At 32.4% G+C, this 24532-nt stretch overlaps 1 protein-coding gene across 1 annotated transcript in view; it reads left to right on the top strand.

Moving 5' to 3' along the window:
- LOC140433654 (uncharacterized) overlaps positions 1 to 24532 on the top strand; it is a 549811-nt gene that overhangs the window by 200338 nt on the left and 324941 nt on the right. The window contains exon 3 of the mRNA XM_072521634.1: positions 3682 to 3747. Coding sequence (XP_072377735.1) covers positions 3682 to 3747 — 66 coding nt within the window. The remainder of the gene's footprint in view (positions 1 to 3681; positions 3748 to 24532) is intronic.

Raw genomic sequence — 24532 nt, 5'->3', positions numbered from 1 at the left:
ATATAGAGAATGCAGATGAAGTAGAAGTTACATATATCCCTCCTAATGTTTATGAAATTACTGATGACGAAGACCTAGATCATAACCTCATTCAAGAAGATAATATTGATATAGCAACTGCTGGAACATATGCAATTTACGTTCCGACAGCAAGTGATTCTGAAGAAGATGATATCCCACTCAGTAAAATTCGCAATAAAATGTGAAAACCCAATCAAAATAAATCGAAAATTTTACCAAAATTGAAAACAAACACCACGCCAGCATTTTCGACTCATCCTGAAAGTAATAAGAATTTTTTTGATGATGAAGTCACAAGCCAGAATATACAGTTTTCAAATACTTATGCAGCACAAAACGATCGTCACAAATTCGATATGAATAAAACTGAACTGAAACGCTTTATCAGTATCTGCATATTATCGGGTTATCATACTTTACCACAATGTGACATATATAAGTCGAAAGATGAAGATAAGGAAGTAGCCATTGTGAGGGAAATCATGGCTAGAAATAAATTTCGATCAATCAAACAAAATATTCATTTGTCTGATAATACTTAATTAGACGAAGATAATAAATTTGCTAAACTTACTCCTATCTTTCATATAATGAATATAAAATTATTACAATTTGGTATATTCGAACATAACCTTTCAAAATACGAGGAAATAGTACCATATTTTGGACGTCATTCATGAAAGATGTTCATTCGGGGAAAGCCTGTAAATTGGATTTAAATTATGGTGTCTTTGTTCACATACAGGATATTTATACAAATTCATACCATATGGAGGAAAACAACATAATAATTTTGATTCAGGTAATAGTTTGGGAACGAAGGTAGTTTTAGAGTTACTTTCTGTAGTTGACAAACCCCCAAACCCGTTGACAAACAACGTTTGTCGTCTACAAACCCCAAGAGCCTCAAGTCTTTTTTGACAATTTCTTTTCTTGTTATGATCTTTTTGCCACTCTGCAGGATCTAGGTTTCTTTACCACAGGTAATATAAAAGAAAGCCGCACTGAAAAGTGTCCATTACAGTATAACAAAAAGTTCAAAAAAACGACACGGAGAAAATTCGAGTCTGCATTTGATACTGTGTCTGTGTAAGTTTTACTCGTGCGATGGAATGATAATTATGCTGTTATAACAAATATCTGCACATTACTACCTCTTGTACCGAATCAGAATAAGAGAAAAGAAATGGCGATGACCTCTCTTTATGAATCTTATTGATAACACAGTCGTAAATAGCTAAAAGATTTACAATATTGATGGAAAAATGATAGTAAAATGTTAAAATTACAATTTCGAACACTTCTAGCAGTATCACTTATGAAATTTGAAAGTTGCGTTGTGTTGAAATATTAAACACTGAAGTGGCTGCTCACTCGGTTTGTGGACGTCCCTCCAAAGATAGTTTGTCTGGCGATGTAAGATTTGACAATAATGGTCATTTGATTAGAATGGTCATCCCGAATCGTTTTATACAAAATAATAATTATGTTTTAAGTATAACAGTATATACACAAGCGAAATCCCTGGAGAATGGAAGATATCACACCTCAGTACTACATATACATAAAAAGGGTGATAAAAATAATTGTAAAAATTCCCGAGGAATAGCTGTTTCCCCTATCTATAAGTCGAATATATGGAAAGGTTTTAAAGAACCGAATCGAGAGAGAATACTTAGATTATGAAGGTCGATCCACTATTAACCACATTTTCTCCTTAACCGAGATAGTAGAAAAAAAGATGGCACGGAATCAAGGGACTCATATGTTGTTCGTCGACCTACGGAAAGCCTACGACAGGGTTCCACTGAAGAAGCTGTGGCAATCAATGGGAAGCACGAATATTAAAATAGAATTAATAAAAGCCGTCAAAATGCTATACAACCAACCAATAATAAAAATAAAAGCAGGGACACAAATAACAACAGAATTTATAACATCAAAAGGATTAAAGCAAGGAGTCCCCCACGTTATTTAAAATATATCTCGAAAGTTCTTTAAAAAGATGGAAACAGAAATGCAGGAGAATGGGGATACCGCTCACCAACACTATGGTATATACGCTCAACTTTGTGGACGATCAAGTAATAATGACTCAAGATTATGACGATTTAAACTATATGGCACGAAAATTAATTGAAGAGTATGATATATGGGGTCTAGAAATAAATAAAAAGAAAACCGAAAACCTCTTTTGCCATAAAATTTCCTATCACTTCTTTTATTGTTCTTCTATCTAAAGTTTCTATTGTCATTCCCTGTATTATCACATTATTTTTTTTTCTTATTCTATCCAGCCTTTCAAGGCGTCCTTTTGTATCATTCAGATCCTTTTTGATTTTTTCCTCATTTCTCTCTATTGTTTTTGTTCCGTTTTTACTTCTTTTATATCAGTTTTTAATTCTTGTAACTCTATTGTTAAATTTTTTATCATATTTAGTATTTGATCTATTTTGTTTTCATCTCTGTGACTTTTAACTGGGCTTCTTTGTACTTTTTTACTGGGACCAAATAACAGTCCCTCTTCTTCTCTATTTATTTTCCGATTGTTATCGGATGTATTATCATCTGAATCCATATGTCTACTGCTACTACTCGCGATAGAGTCAACCTCCCCACTCAACGCGTCGAAGGAAGATGGTTCTCTCAAGCTGTAGCTTGTAGTAATTTATTTTCACGTTTTCTTCCTCGATAAATTTATTTTCAATTAAAATAATTGTCAGTTACTTTGGAACAGTCTGATGTAGCAACGCCCACCTCTTGTTTTTAAAACTAATATATTAGCGTTAATTACCTGGGCCGGTTTTGTTTTTAGTTTTTTGTGTTGAGAGTAAATAAAATTTCCTTCGCCTTCCTAAATTTATAGAGGTTATGCACTTACCTCTATTCCAACGTCTTTGCTATAATTACCATTACCACTTTTATTCTTCTATTACACACTGCACGTAAAATCAGCAAAATTATAGACTCACAATAACCAAAAATTAAAATTATTATGGAGCAGAATTTACACACGTCTATTCCTTATACTAGAGATGTGGAAGCGATCCAAAAATATAAGCATAAAAAATATTCTATTGCAATAAATAATTGTTTTTTAATAGAAAACTAAAGCACACGTATTGGTTACATGCGTGTCTTGTTTCAAAATACTTTCGCTAAACTTCAAGTTTAACCTTGTAGATTCAGCAGGTACAGATGTAATCTTGGTTATACGTAGTCAATGATATCACCATGGGTTTAAGTAATTCGGATAACATTGTCAATAAGATACTATATAAATCATTAATTGTAAGTTTTAAATATTCTGTCATCAATAAAGATGTAAGAAACGAGTTATGCGTGTATTCTGACTCTCCGTATCCCAAGGATGGGATTCTAAGATAGCAAAACTTGCTAAAAGGACAGAATGCCTACTCCAGATTTAGTCGACCCAGTATTTCACCATAGTATGATTATGATATGGTATATATTCAACTTTCACTTAATATCTTAATTTCCTATATGATTATTTGTGGATATACCACATGCTTGCCTTAGATAATCTAGATTAACTACTTAAATTCTTTTCCTTTATATATATGTATTGGATATGATGAAAAAACAGAATTATATTATCATTATATTAAAATATATTTAAATGCAAAATTTTATTTTCAGAATTGTCAAAGTGCTGAAGTTGACGCAGACTCCAGTGCTCCATGTACCACAGCGGAGATTTTCAGGGTAAGTTTATTTTACGGTAATCTCAATACTAGATTACATTTCTATTATTTCTGGTATTAAGCTATTTTTAACCCTACCATTGTAGTGAAATAAAATTATTTAAAATGACTTTTTATCATATTTTTGATATCTGGAGACCTAACAAAGGGATTTAATTGTTTACATTTTGCGTGTTGTAGTATCCATAGAAACGACATGGGTCACATACTTCCCATTAGTGTTAAATGGTGGATAAAACTAAACCCGCCAATAAAGAAAAAACGTATACATTACAAAATTAATAAAAAATGTACATATATTACACAAAAAACTACTTCTTATGAATGATGTGGTAAAAAATAATTTTTACATAGAGGCATATTGCACACTGTACAAGTAGTCTTAGTTCAGGTTATTTAGTGACTATCCAAAGCACTTTCTCCTAATTGGCTTTTATTGTGGCAAATGATTTCCAACAATGGATCATATCGTCGGTACAATGCCAAAACTGCGAATGTGCAAAATCTGCGTTTTTGACTTATGTGCACCACTAAAACAATCCTGAACACAACTATGCAATGCCATAATCACAAACATGCAAGAATAATAATAGGTGGGGGAGACACGCATTCGATTTCACTAATGTCAGTCTGCCTCTTTTGGTCGCAACGTGTTTATCGCGAATGTGTCACTTTCGTGGTTTTGGCGTGATAGCGTTTTTTTGGCGATTTATGAATGTGGCACAGTTGTGAGTCTGTCATTGCAAATTTTTGACACTGACACTTTTATGAGTTGAACATAATACAATATGTATTACCTTGTCATTTAACTTTGACCTTGAAGCAGTTTTATTGGTTCCAAACGGCCCTGCTGGTCAAATATTTTATTTGCGTAAACTCGCAGTTTACAATTTAACAATTTACAATCTGGGAAACCAAGATGAAGTTTGTTATTTTTGGGACGAATCACAAGGAAAAAGGGGCTCAAATGAGATATCGTCTTGCATTTATAACTATGTTTTATAACATCCAAATATAACAGAAGTTAGGATGATGTCTGATGGGTGTGGCGGACAACAAAAAAATGGTTATTTCGCTGGAATGTGCATAAAGTTGCTCTCAATTCACCCTAGTTTCTTGGAAATTAATGATACATTTTTTAAATCTGGTTATACCGAAATGGAATGTGACTCAATTCATTCTAAGATTGAACAAAAATCGAAATATGTCCCAGTATACACATCTGAAGGTTGGGCTCAAATAATAAGAGGTGCTTGAGATAAGCCAAGGCCGTTTGAGATAAGAAACTTTAACTTCCAAAATTTCTTCGACTTCAGGAATTTCGGGTCAAACTACTACAATATAAAGATATTATGGAATTACAACTTGCTTATAACAGTGAATTGTGCATTTCAGCCGCAAAATATTACGCTTACAAAAAATGTGTCATGACATGACTATACCAAAAAGTTATCATAACTTTTTTAATTCTATGAAGGCAAATGAAACTGAGACATAATCTCCCAGAACTTCATTTCAGCGAAGATTCGGAAGAAGATTAGTTTTGTGTTGTTGACAAAATTAATATTTAGGAATACTATGTTTTTGCTAATATGTTTAGGTGCTTCTTATATTTGTTTGTGGATCATAACCGCTTAATTTGGCAATAAAATGTAGACTAATGTGCTGCTATTCATTTTTTTCATTTTGCCTAAGTGCAAAGCAATAAAAAAATAATCAATACCAGTTTAAAGAATATGACTATTTTAACAAAAATATTTCTTTGAAATTTACTTTGATAAAACGTTTTATTAACCTACGGCCAAATTAAGGTTTTTATAAAAAAAAATAATTAAGACTTTTGAAAACTATGATTTCTCACGACAACTTCTATTTAGCAAGCGATTGGATACACTTAGAATCATTTGGCAAAAATATAAACAGACACTTATTGTGCTTATTTATGAGACACAATTCAAATGCAATTCACCCAAGGCAATTTGAACTTCGTTTTATGACACTTACATTGTGTTTATTTTATTTGAAGAGAGACTAAAGTGTTTTTCTTCGAAGATTTTGAGATTTTATCCAAATGTTTATAAACAACTCTTGTCCGAATATAAAAGTATAAAACGCGTAATTAAAACCTAATTACGGAAAAAAATTTGAAATACGTGAATTGAAATTTTAGTAGCATTAAAAATATATGGCCTAGGAGGGCAAATTCGTTAAACTTTACGTGCCCGAATCGGTATCAATAAGACTAATACAAATTCAAATTCGGAAAGTCTAACGAATGAGTCCTAAAACTTGATCGATCACTGCAGTGATTAGCGTACAGAGGTGCCACCTACTTTGGTGGCCATGAACGAAAACGGTTTAATAATGCATCGTTTTCTGTCCTCTCTGATCTATACGAAATGTGTAAAAGACCTTTTAGTCAAAGCTACTATCGCTTTTTTAAATTAAATGGCCAAATATATAGCCTAGGAGCCAAAGTTCTGTAAGAACTTTATGTAAGAAAAATATTTCAAAATAAATTTTAAACAAAACGAATCCTGTATATAGAAAAAGATTGTGATAACTTTGATGTAAGGAAGAAAAGCTTTCATATGATGATGGTCTAAGTGTTTGAGTTGAGATATAGTGGAAGATTTATGTCTGTGGATGCTCCTATTGATGTGATTTTTGCGGTAACCGTTTTGGATGAGGGCTTGTTTTAAACTACAGAGCTCAGAGAGTCTATCTGCATCATCGCAAAGGATCGTGTTGATCTGGAAACAAGCATGTTAATGACTTAATTAATTTGTGAAGGGGGATGATAAATGTTGGCAGGCAAGTAACGATTGGTATGGGTGGGTTTTCGATAAACAAAGTGACGAAAACCTTGAGATTGGATTTTCTTTATGATAACATCGAGAAACAGTAGGGATAAATCAGTTTCCACCTCCATCGCGAACTTAATACTAGGATGTATACCATTCAGATGGGTTTAAAAAGACACCAAAGCATTCCGTCATGGGGCCAAATGACGAATGTATCGTCAACATCTTAGCCAACATGTGTGTTTGAGCATTAACGTAATTGAGCACATAACACAAGAATCACTTTATCCAACAAGAAGGAGTGGTACAGCTGCAAAAAAGAACGCCATGTTGGATGTACTGCCATATATACTACCTGTACATCAGGATCTTTATAAAAACTTTGCATTAAATCTGAAGTTTCACTGTAATTTATATATTTGAATGCCATCTTTTACCCGTCCAGTCTCCCCAAAGCATTTTACATTTTTGTGTACCGTGGCCCTGATGATATCAATATTGTTGGGAGAACGGAAAACGCAGCACGAGAGGCGTACGTAGCATTAAAGGAAGCGGCTACAAAAATGGGTTTAATAATAAACACCAACAAAACAAAATACATGAAAATAGGTACGCAATCACAAACACTACGGCCACTTGTTATAGAAAATGTCGTCATCGAAGCAGTTAACGAATTTGTATACCTGGGAACGCTCGTCAATACTGAAAATGACACTACCGCAGAGATAAACCGCAGAATTTGCACGGCTAATAGATGCTATTTTGGGCTTAATCTCCTTTTTAAATCTACAGTTATATCAAGAAATACAAAAGTAAAACTCTACAAAACAATAATACGCCCAGTCCTAACATATGGTTCAGAAACCAGGACTTTAACAAAAAGCAATGAAAACATGTTAGGATGTTTCGAAAGAAAAATACTAAGGCGCATCTATGGAGCGGTAAATGAAAATGGTGTCTGGAGAAGACGATACAACTTCGAACTCTATAGGATATACCAGGAACCAGATATCGTAAAACACATAAAGATAGGACGTCTGAGGTGGGTAGGCCATGTAATGCGGATGGAGCAAACCGACCCAGCTAGAAAAACGCTCCTTGATAGACCTATTGGCCAAAGAAGAAAAGGAAGACTCAGAACAAGATTCCTAGATAACATAGACCAAGATATGAGAAATATGGAAATACGTGCTTGGCGGAGGAAGGCGATGGATAGGGACGACTGGACAAAAATTCTTGGGGAGGCTAGGACCCACACAGGGTTGTAAAGCCAAAATGATGATGATGTACCGTGGCCCTTATGGATAGGAGAATGGATTGGGAAAGTATCGTTCCACAAGTTGACTAATTCACTATAAGATCTTTTTATTACCGTAGTCCCTCATCATTAAAACAGTAATTCGTTAAACGATTACGAAAGCATATCACGTAAATAAGTATCCTTTGATGGATGAGTGGAGTCCATTTATATTATTCTAATAGTAATGGTGTGGGGTAGTCATTTGAAATTTTTTCACCAACTATTTTGGACCTTTAGATATAACATATTTAATAACCCAATTTAAATGGATACATAAAACCCATTATATGCCTGTCTAATTTAAATTTATTTAATTATTAACGAAATCCATTAGCACTTTATTGTTTAAAATTTATTTCTTGTACTGTTTTCGCTCAATCATTATTATCTATAGCACACCCATATCAATATGTTTAAAATAAAAACATGAATACCCAATTTTTACTCAGTCCTCCCGTAGTTATTGAGATATACATAATACATGATTTTACCCCCTTTCAGGTAAAATGCCAGCTTGTCATTTATTCATTTGCAGGTTATTACGTTTACCGACAATTTGAAACGGCGGGTTTGTTATTACCGACCTACTGGAGCTTAATAACGATTGTCAATCAAATGCCACATATTTCGTTCATAATCCAGGCATAAATTTACGTGCTGAAATGTTATTTATGGACATATATAGATAAATGAGAGAAAAACTAATTCACTGATTGGATTCCATGCGTCAATAAGTTTATCTTATAAAATATGTGAAATAAAGAATAATTGGATATTTTGTACACATAGATTTAAAAGTTTTCACCCAGACTTTTAAACAAAAGGATACAATTAATTTTTACATTATTTATTTAACAAAAACCGATTTAAATAAGAGAAAATAATGTTAGAGTCAAATAAATAGAATAAAATTTTACAGTTTGTAACTAAACAACACAAAAAAGACAAAAATTGTCGGTAAATATTGGCAGCGAGATATAAACTTCAATTGCTATGTATAGAATATATATATATATATATATATATATATATATATATATATAAAGAAAAGAAAAGAAATTTAATCTTTGCAGATAAGTTAAATAGTAAACTCTTAAATATTGGGGAAATCTGCAAGAAAGACTCTAATGAGTATCAATTGTTTCGCCGAACGTTTTCGCCAAAGAGAATTAATTTGGCTTCTTCAGGGCTGAAAGAGAATAAATTATAATTAGCTACCATATATTATCTATTAAAACATTATTGATCTTACCGTAACTTAGAATTGTAGAGTTAGAATATTAAAAAACTTTGCTAGTAACATAGTGGTGTTTTTTGTTACTATGTGCAAAAAAAGTTTTTTTTAAGGTTTTAAATGTATGGTAGCTTTGAACTTAACACGCAAAGGTATACCCAAGGTTAATCGAAAAACCCAATGTAACTACATTTAAAAGGAGGTAATTCTTTGAATTGTCGGCAATAACTAAATTTTTGATTTTTAGAAAGTTTAAAAGTGAGGTTCTGTTTTAGCCAGAACGCAAGCGCTGACAAATTCAGTAGTTCTTATGAATCTTTATGTCGTTAAGGTTCATTGGTCAAAAACGAATGAAATTAAATCCCAGTATAGGAAAATATTATTTTAATTTTCTTTATTTAATTATATTCGATTGTTCATGCATTATTATATCTTATTGAGATGTATCTAAGAAAAGCAAGGGAAAGTTATCTTTTTTAGTTAATGAAAATTAATTATAAAGGTAGGTTAGTTGTTAATGGATATATCAGTCAAGTTAGTTATCTGTGATGTTGTATTGTTCTTGGTATCTGATTTAAGTAAGAAGTGGTATATATGGCTTAGATTATTAATGTCACTCTTAACATTAATGGAGAAATCGTTAAGGAAAATACAAGATATTTCGATGAACTCTCTTTTAGATTTATTGTTCTCACGGTGGAGAATTGTAGTGTTCGTACAACTTAATGTGGCTTGTAGATCATCCCTAACAATTATTAATCTTTTTTCTAAGATAAAAGATAAGACTCCCATAGATAGGCTTGGTAACATTGTCTACAACATTCCATGTCTCTCTTGCAACAATTCCTACATCGGTCAAACATCTCAATTATTGAAATCACGTATTACACTACACAAAAGTGATTCTCGACTTCACCCTGACCGTTGTGCATTAGCCAAACATGTCCATTCCACTGGTCATCTCATGGACTACGAACACTACAATTCTCCACCGTGAGAACAATAAATCTAAAAGACAGTTCATCGAAATGTCTTATATTTTCCTTAACGATTTCTCCATTAATGTTAAGAGTGACATTAAGAATCTAAGCGATATATACCACTTCTTACTTAAATCAGATACCAAGAACAATACAATATCACAGATAACTAACTTGACTGATATATCCATTAACAACTAACCTACCTTTATAATTAATTTTCATTAACTAAAAAAGATAACTTTCCCTTGTTTTTCTTAGATACATCTCAATAAGATATAATAATGCATGAACAATAGAATATAATTAAATAAAGAAAATCAAAATAATATTTTCCTATACTGGGATTTAATTTCATTCGTTTTTTACCAATGAACCTTAACGACATAAAGATTCATAAGAACTACTGAATTTGTCAGCGCTTGCGTTCTGGCTAAAACAAAATCTCACTTTTAAACTTTCTAAAAATCAAAAATTTAGTTATTGCCCACAATTCAAAGAATTACCTCCTTTTAAATGTAGTTACATTGGGTTTTTCGATTAACCTTGGGTATACCTTTGCGTGTTAAGTTCAAAGCTACCATACATTTCAAACCTTAAAAAAACTTTTTTTGCACATACTAACAAAAAACACCATTATGTTGTTACTAGCAAAAATTTTTTATATTCTAACTCTACAATTCTAAGTTACCGTAAGATCAATAATGTTTTAATATATAATATATGGTAGCTAATTATAATTTATTCTCTTTCAGCCCTGAAGAAGCCAAATTAATTCTCTTTGGCGAAAACGTTCGGCGAAACAATTGATACTCATTAGAGTCTTTCTTGCAGATTTCCCCAATATTTAAGAGTTTACTATATATATATATATATATATATATATATATATATATATATATATATATATATATATATATATATATAGTAAACTCTTAAATATTGGGGAAATCTGCAAGAAAGATATATATATATATATATATATATATATATATATATATATATATATATATATATATATATATATATATATATATATATATATATATACCCCATAAAACCCATGTTTTTGTCATTGAGAGTCGGAAGGAACAAGAAAGATTCTAGGCGGTAATATATAAATTGATATAGGTTGAATGCTCGAATAAATGAACTTTGGAAAAATTAAAGGCAAATATCGAGGATAGCCCAAATTTGACGAAATGCCCCTGATGATGCTTTAGAAAGCAAAAGTACTTGGGCAAGGTTTGATTATTAAAATTGTGCTCGATATTTGCCTTTAATTTTTTCAAAGTTCATTTATTCGAGCATTCAACCTTATATCAATTTATCTATTACCGCCTAGAATCTTTCTTGTTCCTTCCGACTCTTAATGACAAAAACATGGGTTTTTGCCTGGGAAAGAAATAAAAGAGCAAATTTTAAATATTTGACAAATAATAGAAAAAGCATATGCATGTAATGTTAAAACCAATTTATGCTTCAGTGATTACACTAAGGCTTTGGTTGCGTGAATTACATGTTTGAGATATAAAATTTTTTATAGAAATATTTTCCATTATGAACACATTTACATTTCAATTATTTATTTACACGTTCGCTTCTACCAGTGGGATTTAAAATGCATTGGTACATGTATTTTTCATTTTACATAAATGTGCAACACGTTACCCGTTACACTTCAAACATAAAAATGTATAAAGAATTATGTAGCTCTATATTAAAAGTTCATTTTTAAAATACGTTTGCTTATTCATGTTTTATTTGTGTGAACCTATTACAATAAAATACCTAACAGCAAATGTCATACATACAATGTTTCTTATTTCTTGCTCGTTAACTAAAATATAGATCAGAAAATGTGGAATGCAGTCAGAAATACTCAGCCCAACAACAAAATTCATTCCATTAACTAAGAAAAAAACTTCAGCTCAGAGATCTATTCTTGTGACTCGAGAACAGCAAAGAGCCCTCTGCATCCTGTCTGTGTCTGCCTTCATCCTGGTTTCCGTTTACCAACTTCTTTCGAAAACCGAGTTCATAGACGAAGTTGTTAGTAATTTTTGAGGGTTTAAATCAACGGTTTATTCGAAAATAGATCTGCGGAGAGTTTTATTTATTACAAGTTCATTGTTATCTAAAGTATGGAAAATTAAAATATATATGTTAAAAAATGTAAACTGTATTATGGCAGAGCATGGGCCAAAAAGAGCAAAATCTAAAAAAAAAACTAAACTGGCACTATCTCACACATTGATAAGGCCATTGACAAATAACATATTAGCAGAAAAAATTCTGAAACAAAAAGTTATGTGTAAGAACCACAGTGATACAAAAAATAATGACAATGAGTAAGTATAAGAAAATAACTGAAAACGAAATCGACGAAATAATAGAAAAATAAAATATAGCAAGATTTCGTAACCCTTATCCGGGCAATACATTTTACTTACGTAACCGGGTAACTCGGGTCCGTTGGGCCCACCACTGTTCTTGAATGTACTATTCATATTTACTCATATATTTCTAATATTCTTTTTTGATTTTTTATTAAAGTTAAATTTAAATTGTCTAGATTAAAAAAGGTGCTACTATAGTATGCGGTCTACCTCGAGGGTAAGATATACCTGAAGGATTTGCACGAAATAATGAAATGAAAGAAAACTTTTATAGAAAAATATTTATTCACAAGTAATTAACAGTTAAAGCTAAATAAAGACTTAATGAATAAATAAATAAAAAGTTTTGTAAATCTACCAGGCCATTCTATTTGAAAATAGAGGTTGATGTTTACGCATACCCTGGAAAAAGATTACGGTGTTGTTGCCTTTCATTATTGTGTTAAAACCCTTCTAAGAAAAGATTACGGTAATTAGCAGCTCATGTATATAGTACCGACAAAAACAATCTTTACAAAATGAATAAAACGCATAAGTCAGAAGAATATTATTAGTTTACTTTTACAAATTAATACTTAGTCATATCAATTTACAATTTAAGTTGGGACTAAGCAACAAGATTAGCTTATTCCCAACTTAAATAGCAAATTGATATGATTATTAAAATTATTATTAAGTATTAGGTGAAAAAAAAAATCAATAATAAAAATAAAAAAAAACCATAGATTAGTCATTTATTTTTCTTTATTGCAATACTTTTTTTAATTATACAGTGATCGTTAAAAAACTGAAGGTTTTTCTAGTTTTTGCTTTTTATTGTGTGGTTCAACTTACTGTAAGCATTTTTCAATACACTGTTTTATTTTCCATTGTAGTACCCCTGATTTTCTTCTCAAAATTTGAGGCAACACTATTTGTTCTGCTGTCGTTGTAAGAAACAATCTTCGCTTTCCATTTTTTGCTTTCGTTTCATTTTGGATGTAAATTTGTCCAAATAATAAATGAGGCTACCCCAGCCACGTTTAAAATATTCATAAAAAATGCAAAAGGCTAACGGTTAGTTTGTCTTTTGCACATATATTTATGAATCATTTGGTGTAGCGTATCGATACCACATTTTGTACTATTATAATTTGGTATCATGTCTGGTTTTTTGTCAACATGATCTGCACAGTAAGCATTGTGATGCATGGTAGACAGGACTAGGACACTTCTCTGGTTTTTCGTAAGAAACAAAAGATGCTTTTGGAGTGAATCTGAAAATTGAAGATTTCTCTAAATGGTTCTTGTTTGATAGAAATTTTCGAGGAACAAATTTCTTATTTTTTTTTTCACTGTGCAGTGAATTTGCCAGTAATTCATGTGCAAGAGCAAGATCAGTGAAATAATTATCGCAAGTCACATTCCTCTTGGAATCGCTAGTCACATTCCAATTATAATAAGGCTCAACGAGTTGCCTTACAACTTGAGATGCAAGACCTTTGGCTACTGTATTTCCGTTTTTTCCTGTATATGGTATTCCACCTAAAGGGTAATATGTTTCCGAATCACACGCTCACCATATTTTCATGCCATACTTATCTGGCTTTGAGGGCATGTACTGCTTGAAAGAACACCTACCTCGATATGAACAAGTTGCTAATATACCGTTATATTTTTTCCTGTTAAATAGTATTTTGAAAAGTTTCGTGTATTGCTGCTAATTTGTCGTTCCTTCTTCGTTCAGAGCTCGTGCCCTCTTCATCAAATCGAACAAATCTTAGCAAATTTTTTAATCGTTTTAACCCCATGGTAGATTTAAATATAGTAGGTTCATAAAACTTACTCCTAAGTATATCTAAATTATGGATATTGGCACTCAGGGCCCTGCAGTCAGTAGTAGTAAACGGCATACAACTCTGTAGAGTAGCAATAGTTCCAGTTCTCTATCCCCAGGACTTTTTCGGCATCTTTATTTGTACACTTCACTATTTCGTTCAAAATTTTTTCGTCCACAAACTAAAAACAAGGAACAGGGGCTAACATTACTTTGTGCACTTTGCTTTTTATTATGTCGCAGTATAGCATACCTCCTCTCGGTTGTGGTTGACTTTTCCAGTTAATTTCGTATTTAGTTTCAAAAATTACACACTCTGAAATTCGTGAACTTGTAGCTATACATTCTTCTTCATTACCACTTAATACTACTTGCTGATAATTTTTTCACTTGGTTTCGAAAGACTATCTTCAATTTCAGAGTCACTTTTAATGTCACCTACTTCAGGAGATTCTTCATCATCGAAATCCCATAAATTGTTAGCAATATCTTGCAGTTCTGCAGCTCATAATGGTTTTTGGGACTTTTTATTTGCACTATCTACTTCACTGTAATTCAATATAATTTTAGGAGCTTAGTTTCGACACTAACATTGATATCAAACGCTTGATAGCAGATGCATTATTTATTTCAAAATATGAATAAGTACCTACCTAACAATATTATTGCATTCCAACAATGATTATCAGTTTTTAAAATTTATTTAGAATATATATAACACCTATTGTAAGCATCTCTTTGATGTTCACATCAAAGAGATGTTTACATTGTTTGTTACATGTTTAGGCTTTATTATTGGATTTCCGGAATCATGAAAGTCGTTTAGATAATACACAAAAACATTACCTGATTGTTAGATTAACTTCTGTAACAAAGATTTGAACTTTAGGTATAAATACAAATAGTATCCGATGGGCCCGTGTTGCCCCTTGACGTGACAAAATTCTTTCGATGCAATAATTTCAAAAATGGTAATGAATATTTTAAATAGCTTATGACTGTGTTGAAGGAAAAATACTTCTAATCAAATTCAGTGATGCATTAATTTCAATAAAAATTTTTTTTATCAGTTTAATAACATAAAAGATAAAAGAATTGGCGTCTCGGGCCCGTTGGACCCACCTTGCCCGCATAAGGGTTAAATTAATAAGAATTAAATAAATTTTATAATATAGAAGATAAAGACAGACATTAATATAGAAGATAAAGATGAAATGCTAATATAGAATAAAATTTACTTGTGGTAAAGAAAACAAAAATTACGAAGAAGATAGTTATAAATAAACTTTTAGCTTGACTAAACATACTGCAGAAGCTGTGATAATGTGTTGAGGATTTACGATTCCTTGTACAGTCATTGACATGCCTTTGGTTTATACCCTGTTGAGGTATCTCATAGGCTACTGCAAGTTTGTGAGAAAGATCTGGTAACGTCTGTAGCGGGTGTTGCAAACTCAGGAGCTTACAAAATATTATGATACAGATATATTCAAATGGAGACAGATCAGTCGACCGTGGTGGCCAAGGTAAATGGTTTAAATGATATTGATCCATGAAGGCTAACATACGGTCTGATATTGTGTTTCTGAAATACCGGGTTTTGGATGGTGAAAGGCATGGAATAGGACGAGGCTCTACTACTTCCTGAATATAGCGTCGAGCTTTTATATTGCCTTCAGGTTCAGGTCCTTTGCCACATCGTCTTCTCACTCTTGCCCTACTATTGCATTAACAGACAAAAGCAGGTTTCGTCACTAGAGACCACTTGACTCTATTCCCAGTCCTATAGTTTCTCTACACTAGAGCAAATGGTTACGCCGATGTTCAGCTGTGACAGGTATAACCCAATAAAAAAAGTGTGTCGCTTTGTAGTTCCTTTGTGACATCTAGGGCCCCTCGTTCGGTGTCCTCGGCCTTCCTGAGTCCACGCTTGTTCTCACTGAAGTATACTGCAAAAGGATCTGTTAATCCTCCTAGAAACTTTTCTTACTAATAGACTGACTTCACGTAACCCAACAGTTCGACCACTCTTAATGTCACTTATCTAGGATACCCAGTTTCTCAATCAATACACGAAATTTAAAATTTAACCGACATCGTTCACGAAAACTGAATGCTTCTTCTGAAAAAAAAAGTCTCAAGAAAGCAGAGGTTGTACACGTTGTACACAACGACTCCGGAAAGACTTTGCCTTCAGTTTTTTAAAGAAGTTATTGTAATTTTACCTGCCAACCACGGACAGTCAGGTAAAGGCAAATAAAAGATTAAAACTGGGGCTCCGGAAATCCAAATATGTACGTTACTGATTGTAGCCATAAAACTAATTATATGAGTAGTTACTTATGGTCATAAAACTAGGTACTTTAGATACATCGATTTGGAAAAACCCATTCGGCATGTCTGAAAATTCCACAATAATTGTAAAATTTTCTATTCATTTTGATAAAAGAAAAGTTTCGATGATTGAAAACTTTTAACCATTGAATAACCCATCAGAAACGGTGGATGCCAATGGGTAACAATATAACTTCCTCCGAATCTTGGGAGCTAATGCAGAACAATAAATATCTCAACTTTTTTAGGAAGCCAATTGTTAGGGCTCGTTTAGCTCAGTTTCTGATGGGTCGTTCAATGGTTATACATTGGCGCCCAACGTGGGGCGCGAATGTTTAACAATGTAACTCCTTCCGAAAGTTGGTCGCCAATTATTTTTAGAACAAAAATAGTAAAATGAAAGTGACAAGTTAATAAATGAATAAAAGCGCAAGAAATTAAAATAAAATATTTGTTTAAAGACAAATTAACAGACATGTGACATTTATAACAGCACAAACTAAAAGCTTAATAATGAACAAACGCTAATTTGACACTTCGTATTTAACATTAAACAAATATTAGGAGTAGCTAAATAAAATATAAATAAATAAAATAAATAAATAACAAAGATTTTTTTTTACAAATTGAACGAGTAATGCAAAAATAATTGTAAATTTTAAATATCTCAGTGGCGTACCATTTTTTTCTTTAAAAATATTCAAACCATTACCCGTATGCGCGCCAATGATGAATATACAATTCCTAATTGTATGTTTAAATGCGCAATAACTACCTCTTAAATCTCATCGAGACTAATTTGCGTATATCAATCGGTTTCAGAGAAATTAATTTATATTTAAATGGGAATAAGCCACAATTAAAGGTTAAAATGACGTTTCAATTTCCGAAGTGGAAATTGAAACGTCAATAAACGTATTTTAACCTTTAATTCTGGCTTATTCCCATTTAAATATAAATTAATTTAAAATGCCACAAAAAAATAGCTTCAGAACAATATTAAGAAACGGTTTCAGAGAAATAAATAAATCGTCAGTGTGTAAGAAAAATTTTAACACCCCGTATCTCAGAAATGAACTATTTGCGGAGATTCGTTTATATGGTAAACGGTCATTATTTTTTTATGGAATTTTGTTGTTTGAATTATTTATTAACTCCCTGTATATTGTATTAATTTAATTCAGTTGCTTTATTGAATTTTTATAATTTTTAAAAATTTAGGAATTTGGTTTTGCTAAATAATGTCTAAGCAAAGTTAGTTGCTCATTTATGAAAACAATACAATGCACGTGATTTCTTTGTTTCTTATTAATAGATTATTTAATGTTTTGTTCTATAATAACTGAATATTATTTAATTTTGTTGTACTCCTTTTTCATGTATCTTGTGTGTGTCTTATCGACCAGACAAAAGTTGGTTTGATATTTAGTTTTTCGTATTTGTTTTGTTGCTTAACAGATAAAAGATCTATGTCTAAATAAGCCAGTAAATAGACTGGTTCAGTGGCGTCCAATATATTCTAGTGTTTAACTAATTTATATTACTTTTCCAAAAATAAATCAATACAGTTACTTAGAAATTAGAGTCTTATGCATTTATGAGTTCTACACTCCATCCATCACCATCTATATATCTATAACATCTTATTAATTCAGTACTCATTCTATCATTATCTACTATATTAGATACGCTGATGCCCTTAGCTTAGGGTCTTTCTTCCTCCTGGCCAATTTAAACTGGCGTTAAATTCTTCTTCATCATATGCCATCTCCGGGAAAAAAGAGATCGGCAATGATGATAGCTATTCGGACTTTAGAGAAGACTGCTCTGAAAAGTTCATTTGATGTACATCCGTACCATTTTCTTAGGTTGTGCAGCCACGATATTTTACGTCTCCCTATGCTTTTTTTATTTCTTCCTGCATACTTAGTTGGAGCAAGCCTTATCTCTCTCTACGCTTTAAATTAAATAAATTTCAATATTTTTTTTAAATAAGCATTTTAATCTCTTGTTACACATCATACTGGATAAAATAGTTTAGCATCTGAAAGTGAGTCCTTGAAGATTTGAGGTCCTCGAGTTGTCAAAAATATTTTTCTTTGAGTGCCTTGTCCTTCAAAAACATTGGTGACGAGTCGCATGATTTGTAGTTAATTCGCATAGAACCTAAATAGTTTCGTAGTGCTGATTTCATACCACTGGCAAAGATTCTTAGGGGCAGAATGTTATTAGTCATCCAGGACCACCTTTTATTTTATTTTTGACTAAATAATTACATGTAGTAGTTTATATTTAGGATTGCTTATCACGTAAGCAAAGTACTTCAATTTTCTCCTCTTTATGGTATTCAGAACCTGTCTTTTTTTTGTTTAGACGCTGTGAAGCTGATTTATTCGTTACTTGGACTTTAGTACTTCTTTTTGTTCTTATCCTTCTATATCCTGATCTATATCCTAAGCAACATACTTTTAATTTGTTTCGGCTATTCTTTTAATGTCGTCCACCCATCTCACCTGTGGTTTTCCTCTTGTTCGTCTACCTTTATAAGGTCTTCTGTGCTACTAAGAATTTGATATTGTTCATTACTAAGAATAACATTTCTCTTTTTATATTGACCTGTGGTCAATATATCTGATCATTTAAGACTAAAAACCACATAAACATAACGCCAAGTGATGTTGGTCATTATTCAAGAGCAAAATTCTCAAAAAAGTACATTTACCCTGATTTAAACATCCACAGATTGTTTTAAGTCGTTTTGAATGTGCAACCAGATTCAATAGTCACCTATAAGCATTATAGGTCTGTGTTCATTAAGGATTTTCCTAGCCTGTCTTTTCACAGACCACAAGTTAGTACGTGCGGTATATACGTGATAAACCTCATTGTCAAATTAAAGCCAAGGATAAGTCAAGTGCATTTGCCACAACTTAACTAGAGCTTCATCACTATAAGGACGAGAGGACTAGAGCATTGTTAAAGCAATATAAAATTGACTCTCAAGATCTCACAAAGTGTTGTTTATCTATGGATCTCCAGCAGATCATGTTTGTTGTATAATGGACCTATAGTGATATGTTCTATCTCTCACAGTTATCTTTCTATTACTAAGGAATTTATGTTGGTAATACGAATGAGGTCTATATGTGTATGTGGCATAAAGCAGTGGCTTCTCGGGGAGCCAACGTAATCGCCTCATGTCTTCTCCAGCTGTCAATCGCGGTTTGACTCCTAAAAAGCTCTTGGTAATATGGTGTAGCAATAATGTGTTTGGTAGCTAACGAATCTTTCACATTATTAAGTAAAAGTTTCGTGTAAGCGGTCACAGCTTTATGCTCTGTAACCGAGACTTTGTATTATTTGAAAAAACGCAAGATCGTAACTAAAGCTTATGTGCCTTCAGACCTACATGCAGTAGTTAGGTCTGCAAGAGATTATTTACCTTTTAATATTGTTGACATGACAAGTTATGGATTTTAAGTCCTAAAACGAGCAACAGATGAGCATGTTAACATTAACAACCTAAATATTACCAAATATACATTTATAATGATCGAAGCAGCAAATTCTGTACTTGTTAAGACAAAATCTTTATTTTCTGATCTTCAAGGTACAGGTTAAGGTCTTAAAAAAGGGGAAACTTTAGCTAAAGTCTAAAGGGACCTTTAGTTAAAGGTCCCTTAGAAGAATGACTCTATAATAAGAGTCTTCAGAATAACAACTTTTCTAGAAACAGCGATTTCGGGTTGTAGAAGATGCTTGAAAAGAAAACTCCTTAAAATGTGTAATATAAAAGCTAAGGCACTTACGTCCTTTCCCAATTTGATTCTTAAAAATATTATTTTTTTTTTATTTTAGGACCTTACTTTTACAATAACCTGTCTTAGGATAGATTTACCATTTCATGTTAAATATACAATGTGTCCGTAAAGTATTTAATAAATATTTCCTAAATGAAAAGCCTTTTTAAAAAAATCTAAAACATGTCAATTTTTAAATTTAATTTTCTAAATTTTACAAGAAAATTTCATTATACAAGGTGATACATATTACAGTGATGACGTCATCGGCTCTTTTTTAAATGTAACACCCTGTATTTTAGGACATTTTTAGATCGATAAAAATTAGCTGAATTCAAAAAGTATAATACTTGGGTCTAATTTGAAAGATATGCGCTTAGAAAATAAATTATTTATTATAAATTGCAAAAAAGTAGCCTACTTTTAGTTTTTGGTAAACTGTAATTATTTTTAGTAACGTTCAATAACAATTAAGTAGTACAGTATTTGTATTAATTCGTGAATGTTTTGTATTATTGCTTAGAATTAATTTTAAGTAGAAATGAATTTGAGTGTAAAGCAAAGAATTGAAATACTCATGATGACTGGGTATGGAGACAAATCGCGAACTCAGATGGAAGTGTGTAATATATTTAATGATAAATATCCAGAAATACCCATCACGCAGTCAACAGTAAGTAAGATTGAAAAGAAATTTCGAAAAACTGGTACGGTTAAAAATGCACACAAATCAGGTCGTTCCTCTGTAAATTATGTTACAATATTAGATGTTCTACTTGCTTTTAAAGAAGATGCGCACACTTCTGTTCGTAAGGTTTGTAGTGATCTCGATGTTTGCAAAACAACGGTACACAAAGTACGTAAAAGTAAGTAAAATGCACAGTTACACAGGAATTAAACGAGGATGATCCAGATAAAAGAATACAATTTTGCGAAATAATGATGCATAACAGCCACTGAAACTTTTTTTTGGTCCAAAATATTATTTTTTCTGATGATTCTATATTCAAATTAAATGGCGAGGTCAACCGTCGGAATTGTAGATACTGGGCAAAAGAAAACTCCAACTGGATGCGGGAACATCATACACAATACCCGCAGAAGGTAAACGTATGGGCTGGCATTATAAGAAATAAAATCATTGGACCCTACTATTTCGAAGATAATTGAGGTAATTTAAACGGGCCAGCATACCTTCCGTTTTTAAGTGGGTATCTCATACCTACTTTAGTTAATAGATTCCCGAGTACAATTAATCTTGGAGGTTTTGACAAAAGTTTATGCTTTCAACAGGATGGTGCGCCTCTGCATTGTGCTTTAAATGTTCGAAGGTACCCAAACGAAATTTTTCCGAACAGGTGGGTTGGAAGACGTGGACATATTAAATGGCCACCGAGGTCGATAGATCTTAATCCTTTGGATTATTTTATGTGGGATCATTTAAAAAACGTTGTTTATAAAACGAAACCTGCAAATATTGGAGACTTAAAAACAAGAATTCGTAGAGAAATAAACAATATTTCTCAAGAAAACATAAACAAGATTTTACAAGAATTTGTGTTACTGTCAAATACACCAAGGGCTACAATTCCAACATTTAAGATTAAGTCATGTATTAATTACTGGATTACTTTCAAGTTATTTATTATAATTTATTTATCATTTATTAATATTATAAATCAATAAAAATTAATTTTCTAAACGCATCTTCTTCTTCTTACGATGCCTATCCGTTCCGGATGTTGGCGATCAACATGGCTATTCCAACTTTGCTTGCTGCTATTCTGAATAGTCCGGTTGTTAATGTATTAAACCGCTTTCTCAAGTTTTGAAGTCAAGATATTCTTCTTCTCCCTGGTCCTCTCTTTCCAAATACCTTGCCCTGAAGAATGAGTTGCAACAATCCGTATCTCTGTTCATTCCTTATAACATGGCCAAGATATTCTAGTTTGCGCTCTTTGATGGTGTTAATAATCTTGCATTCCTTGCCTATTCTACGTAGAACCTCAACATTAGTCACATGATCCACCCATGAAATTCTTAAAATACGTCTGTAACACCACATCTCGAATGACTCGAGTTTTCTTAAAGAAGCTTCAGAAAGTATCCAGGCCTCTACTCCGTATAATAAAGTAGAAAATACATAGCATCTAATGAGAGAGATTTTGGTAGCAAGTGGTAAATCGTGACTTCTGAAAAGAGACTTCATCATTATGAACGCCGATCTCGCTTTTTCTATGCGTTGTTTTATTTCACTGGAGTGATCTCATTGGCTGTTAATGTTGGTACCAAGGTGTGTGTAGCTGTCCACTCTGTCAATTGGATGTTGGTTAACCAAAAGCTGTGTATTTAATATTTCGCGCTTACTGACTACCATGTACTTTGTTTTCTTCGTATTAAGATTAAGTCCGTGTTCTTTACTTATATCCGATATACGCGACATTATTCTTTGCAAACCGTCCAGACTATCTGCAAAAACTACTGAGTCGTCGGCATATCTAATGTTGTTTAGACGTATTCCGTTGACTAATACGCCTTCTTGTAGTTCGCCTAGCGCTTGCTCGAAGATATATTCAGAGTATATATTAAATAACACCGGGGACAGTATGCATCCTTGCCTCACTCCTCTATCTATGGAGACTGCCTCTGTCAATTGGTCATCCACTTTATTATTGGATGTATTATAGATGATTCTTAAGTCCCTATCATCTAACCCCACTTCTTTCAAGATGTTTATCATACTTTAGTAATCAAAACAAGTATACACATCACAGTTAACATCCCTGCATCTTTGCATAAGCACTTGGACAGCGAATAGAGCCTTTCGGGTGCCTAAGGAATCGCGGAATCCAAACTGCGTCCATGATACTTGTTCTTCGTATTTTTTATATATTCTGCCATGTATCACTTTCAAGAACGTTTTAAGTAAGCGGCTCATTAGGCTAATTGTTCTGTAGTCTTCGCATGTCTTGGCATTTACTTTTTTTGGTATGGTCACGAAGGTCGACTTTAACCAGCTTTGGGATATTTTTCCAGTTACGTATAGGTATGTTGTTAAATACAGTTGTTATCCATTTTATTCCCTGTTCATCCATAAGTTTTAGAAATTCTGCACAAAACTCGTCAGGCCCTACCGCTTTACCATCTTTAGTTCTTTTAATAGCTGACGTGACTTCTTCAATGGTAATCGGGGGTCCTGTTTGGCACTCAGTGTCTTCAATGGTATTCTGCCTTTCATCTGCAAAAGTTACTTCTACACAATTCTTCCAAGTGTCTAGTTTTTTTCCACAGTTAACAGTGGTTTGCCTTGGTTATCTGCCAAACACCCAACTCTTCTAGGTTTGTATAAGCCTGCGGCTTCTTTAACTTTTTTGTGCATATTAAATGAATCGTGTTTATGATGCAATTGCTGTATTTCCGCACACTGTTTTCTTAGATGTGTATCCTTATCTATTCTAATAGCCTTTATGATCTTTTTACCGATTCTTTTGTATAATGACATGTCTTGATCTTTGAACTTTCGCCTCTCTTCCATCATATCTAGAATCTCATTTGTCATCCACGATTTCTTCTTTATTTTTGGTGGTTTAAGAAATTTCTCTCGTATGTCTTTTGAAACTGTATGTAACTTTTCTAGCTCCTGGTCCATTACATCCGTATTCAAATTGTTCTGTATATACCGCTTTACACTATGTTCTGTGTGTTGATCTTTTAATAGCTTGATGTCGAATTTTGGATTGACATTATATAAACGCATATCTTTCAAATTAAATCCGTTAGACCCCCAGTGTTATACTTTTTTGAAATCAGCTCATTTTTGTCGATCCAAAAATGTCCTAAAATACAGGGTGTTACATTTAAAAAAGAACCGATGACGTCATCACTGTAATGTGTATCACCTTGTATAATGAAATTTTATTGTAAAGATTATTACAAATTAAATTTAAAAGTCGACGTGTTTTAGATTTTTTAAAAAGGCTTTTCATTTTGGAAATATCAAATTTATTCCATACTTTACGGACACACTGTATGTACCAAATACGTTTGTGTCCGTACTGTTTTTGGATGTTTATACTGTTTTCTTTTAGAATATCTTAAAACTTTGTCATTGGCAATTTG

This window comes from Diabrotica undecimpunctata, chromosome 2 (assembly GCF_040954645.1).
Source record: "Diabrotica undecimpunctata isolate CICGRU chromosome 2, icDiaUnde3, whole genome shotgun sequence".
In the NCBI taxonomy this organism is placed as follows: Eukaryota; Metazoa; Arthropoda; class Insecta; order Coleoptera; family Chrysomelidae; genus Diabrotica; species Diabrotica undecimpunctata.
The sequence above is the reverse complement of the archived record's forward strand: the minus strand, read 5'-3'. Positions and strand labels throughout refer to the sequence as shown.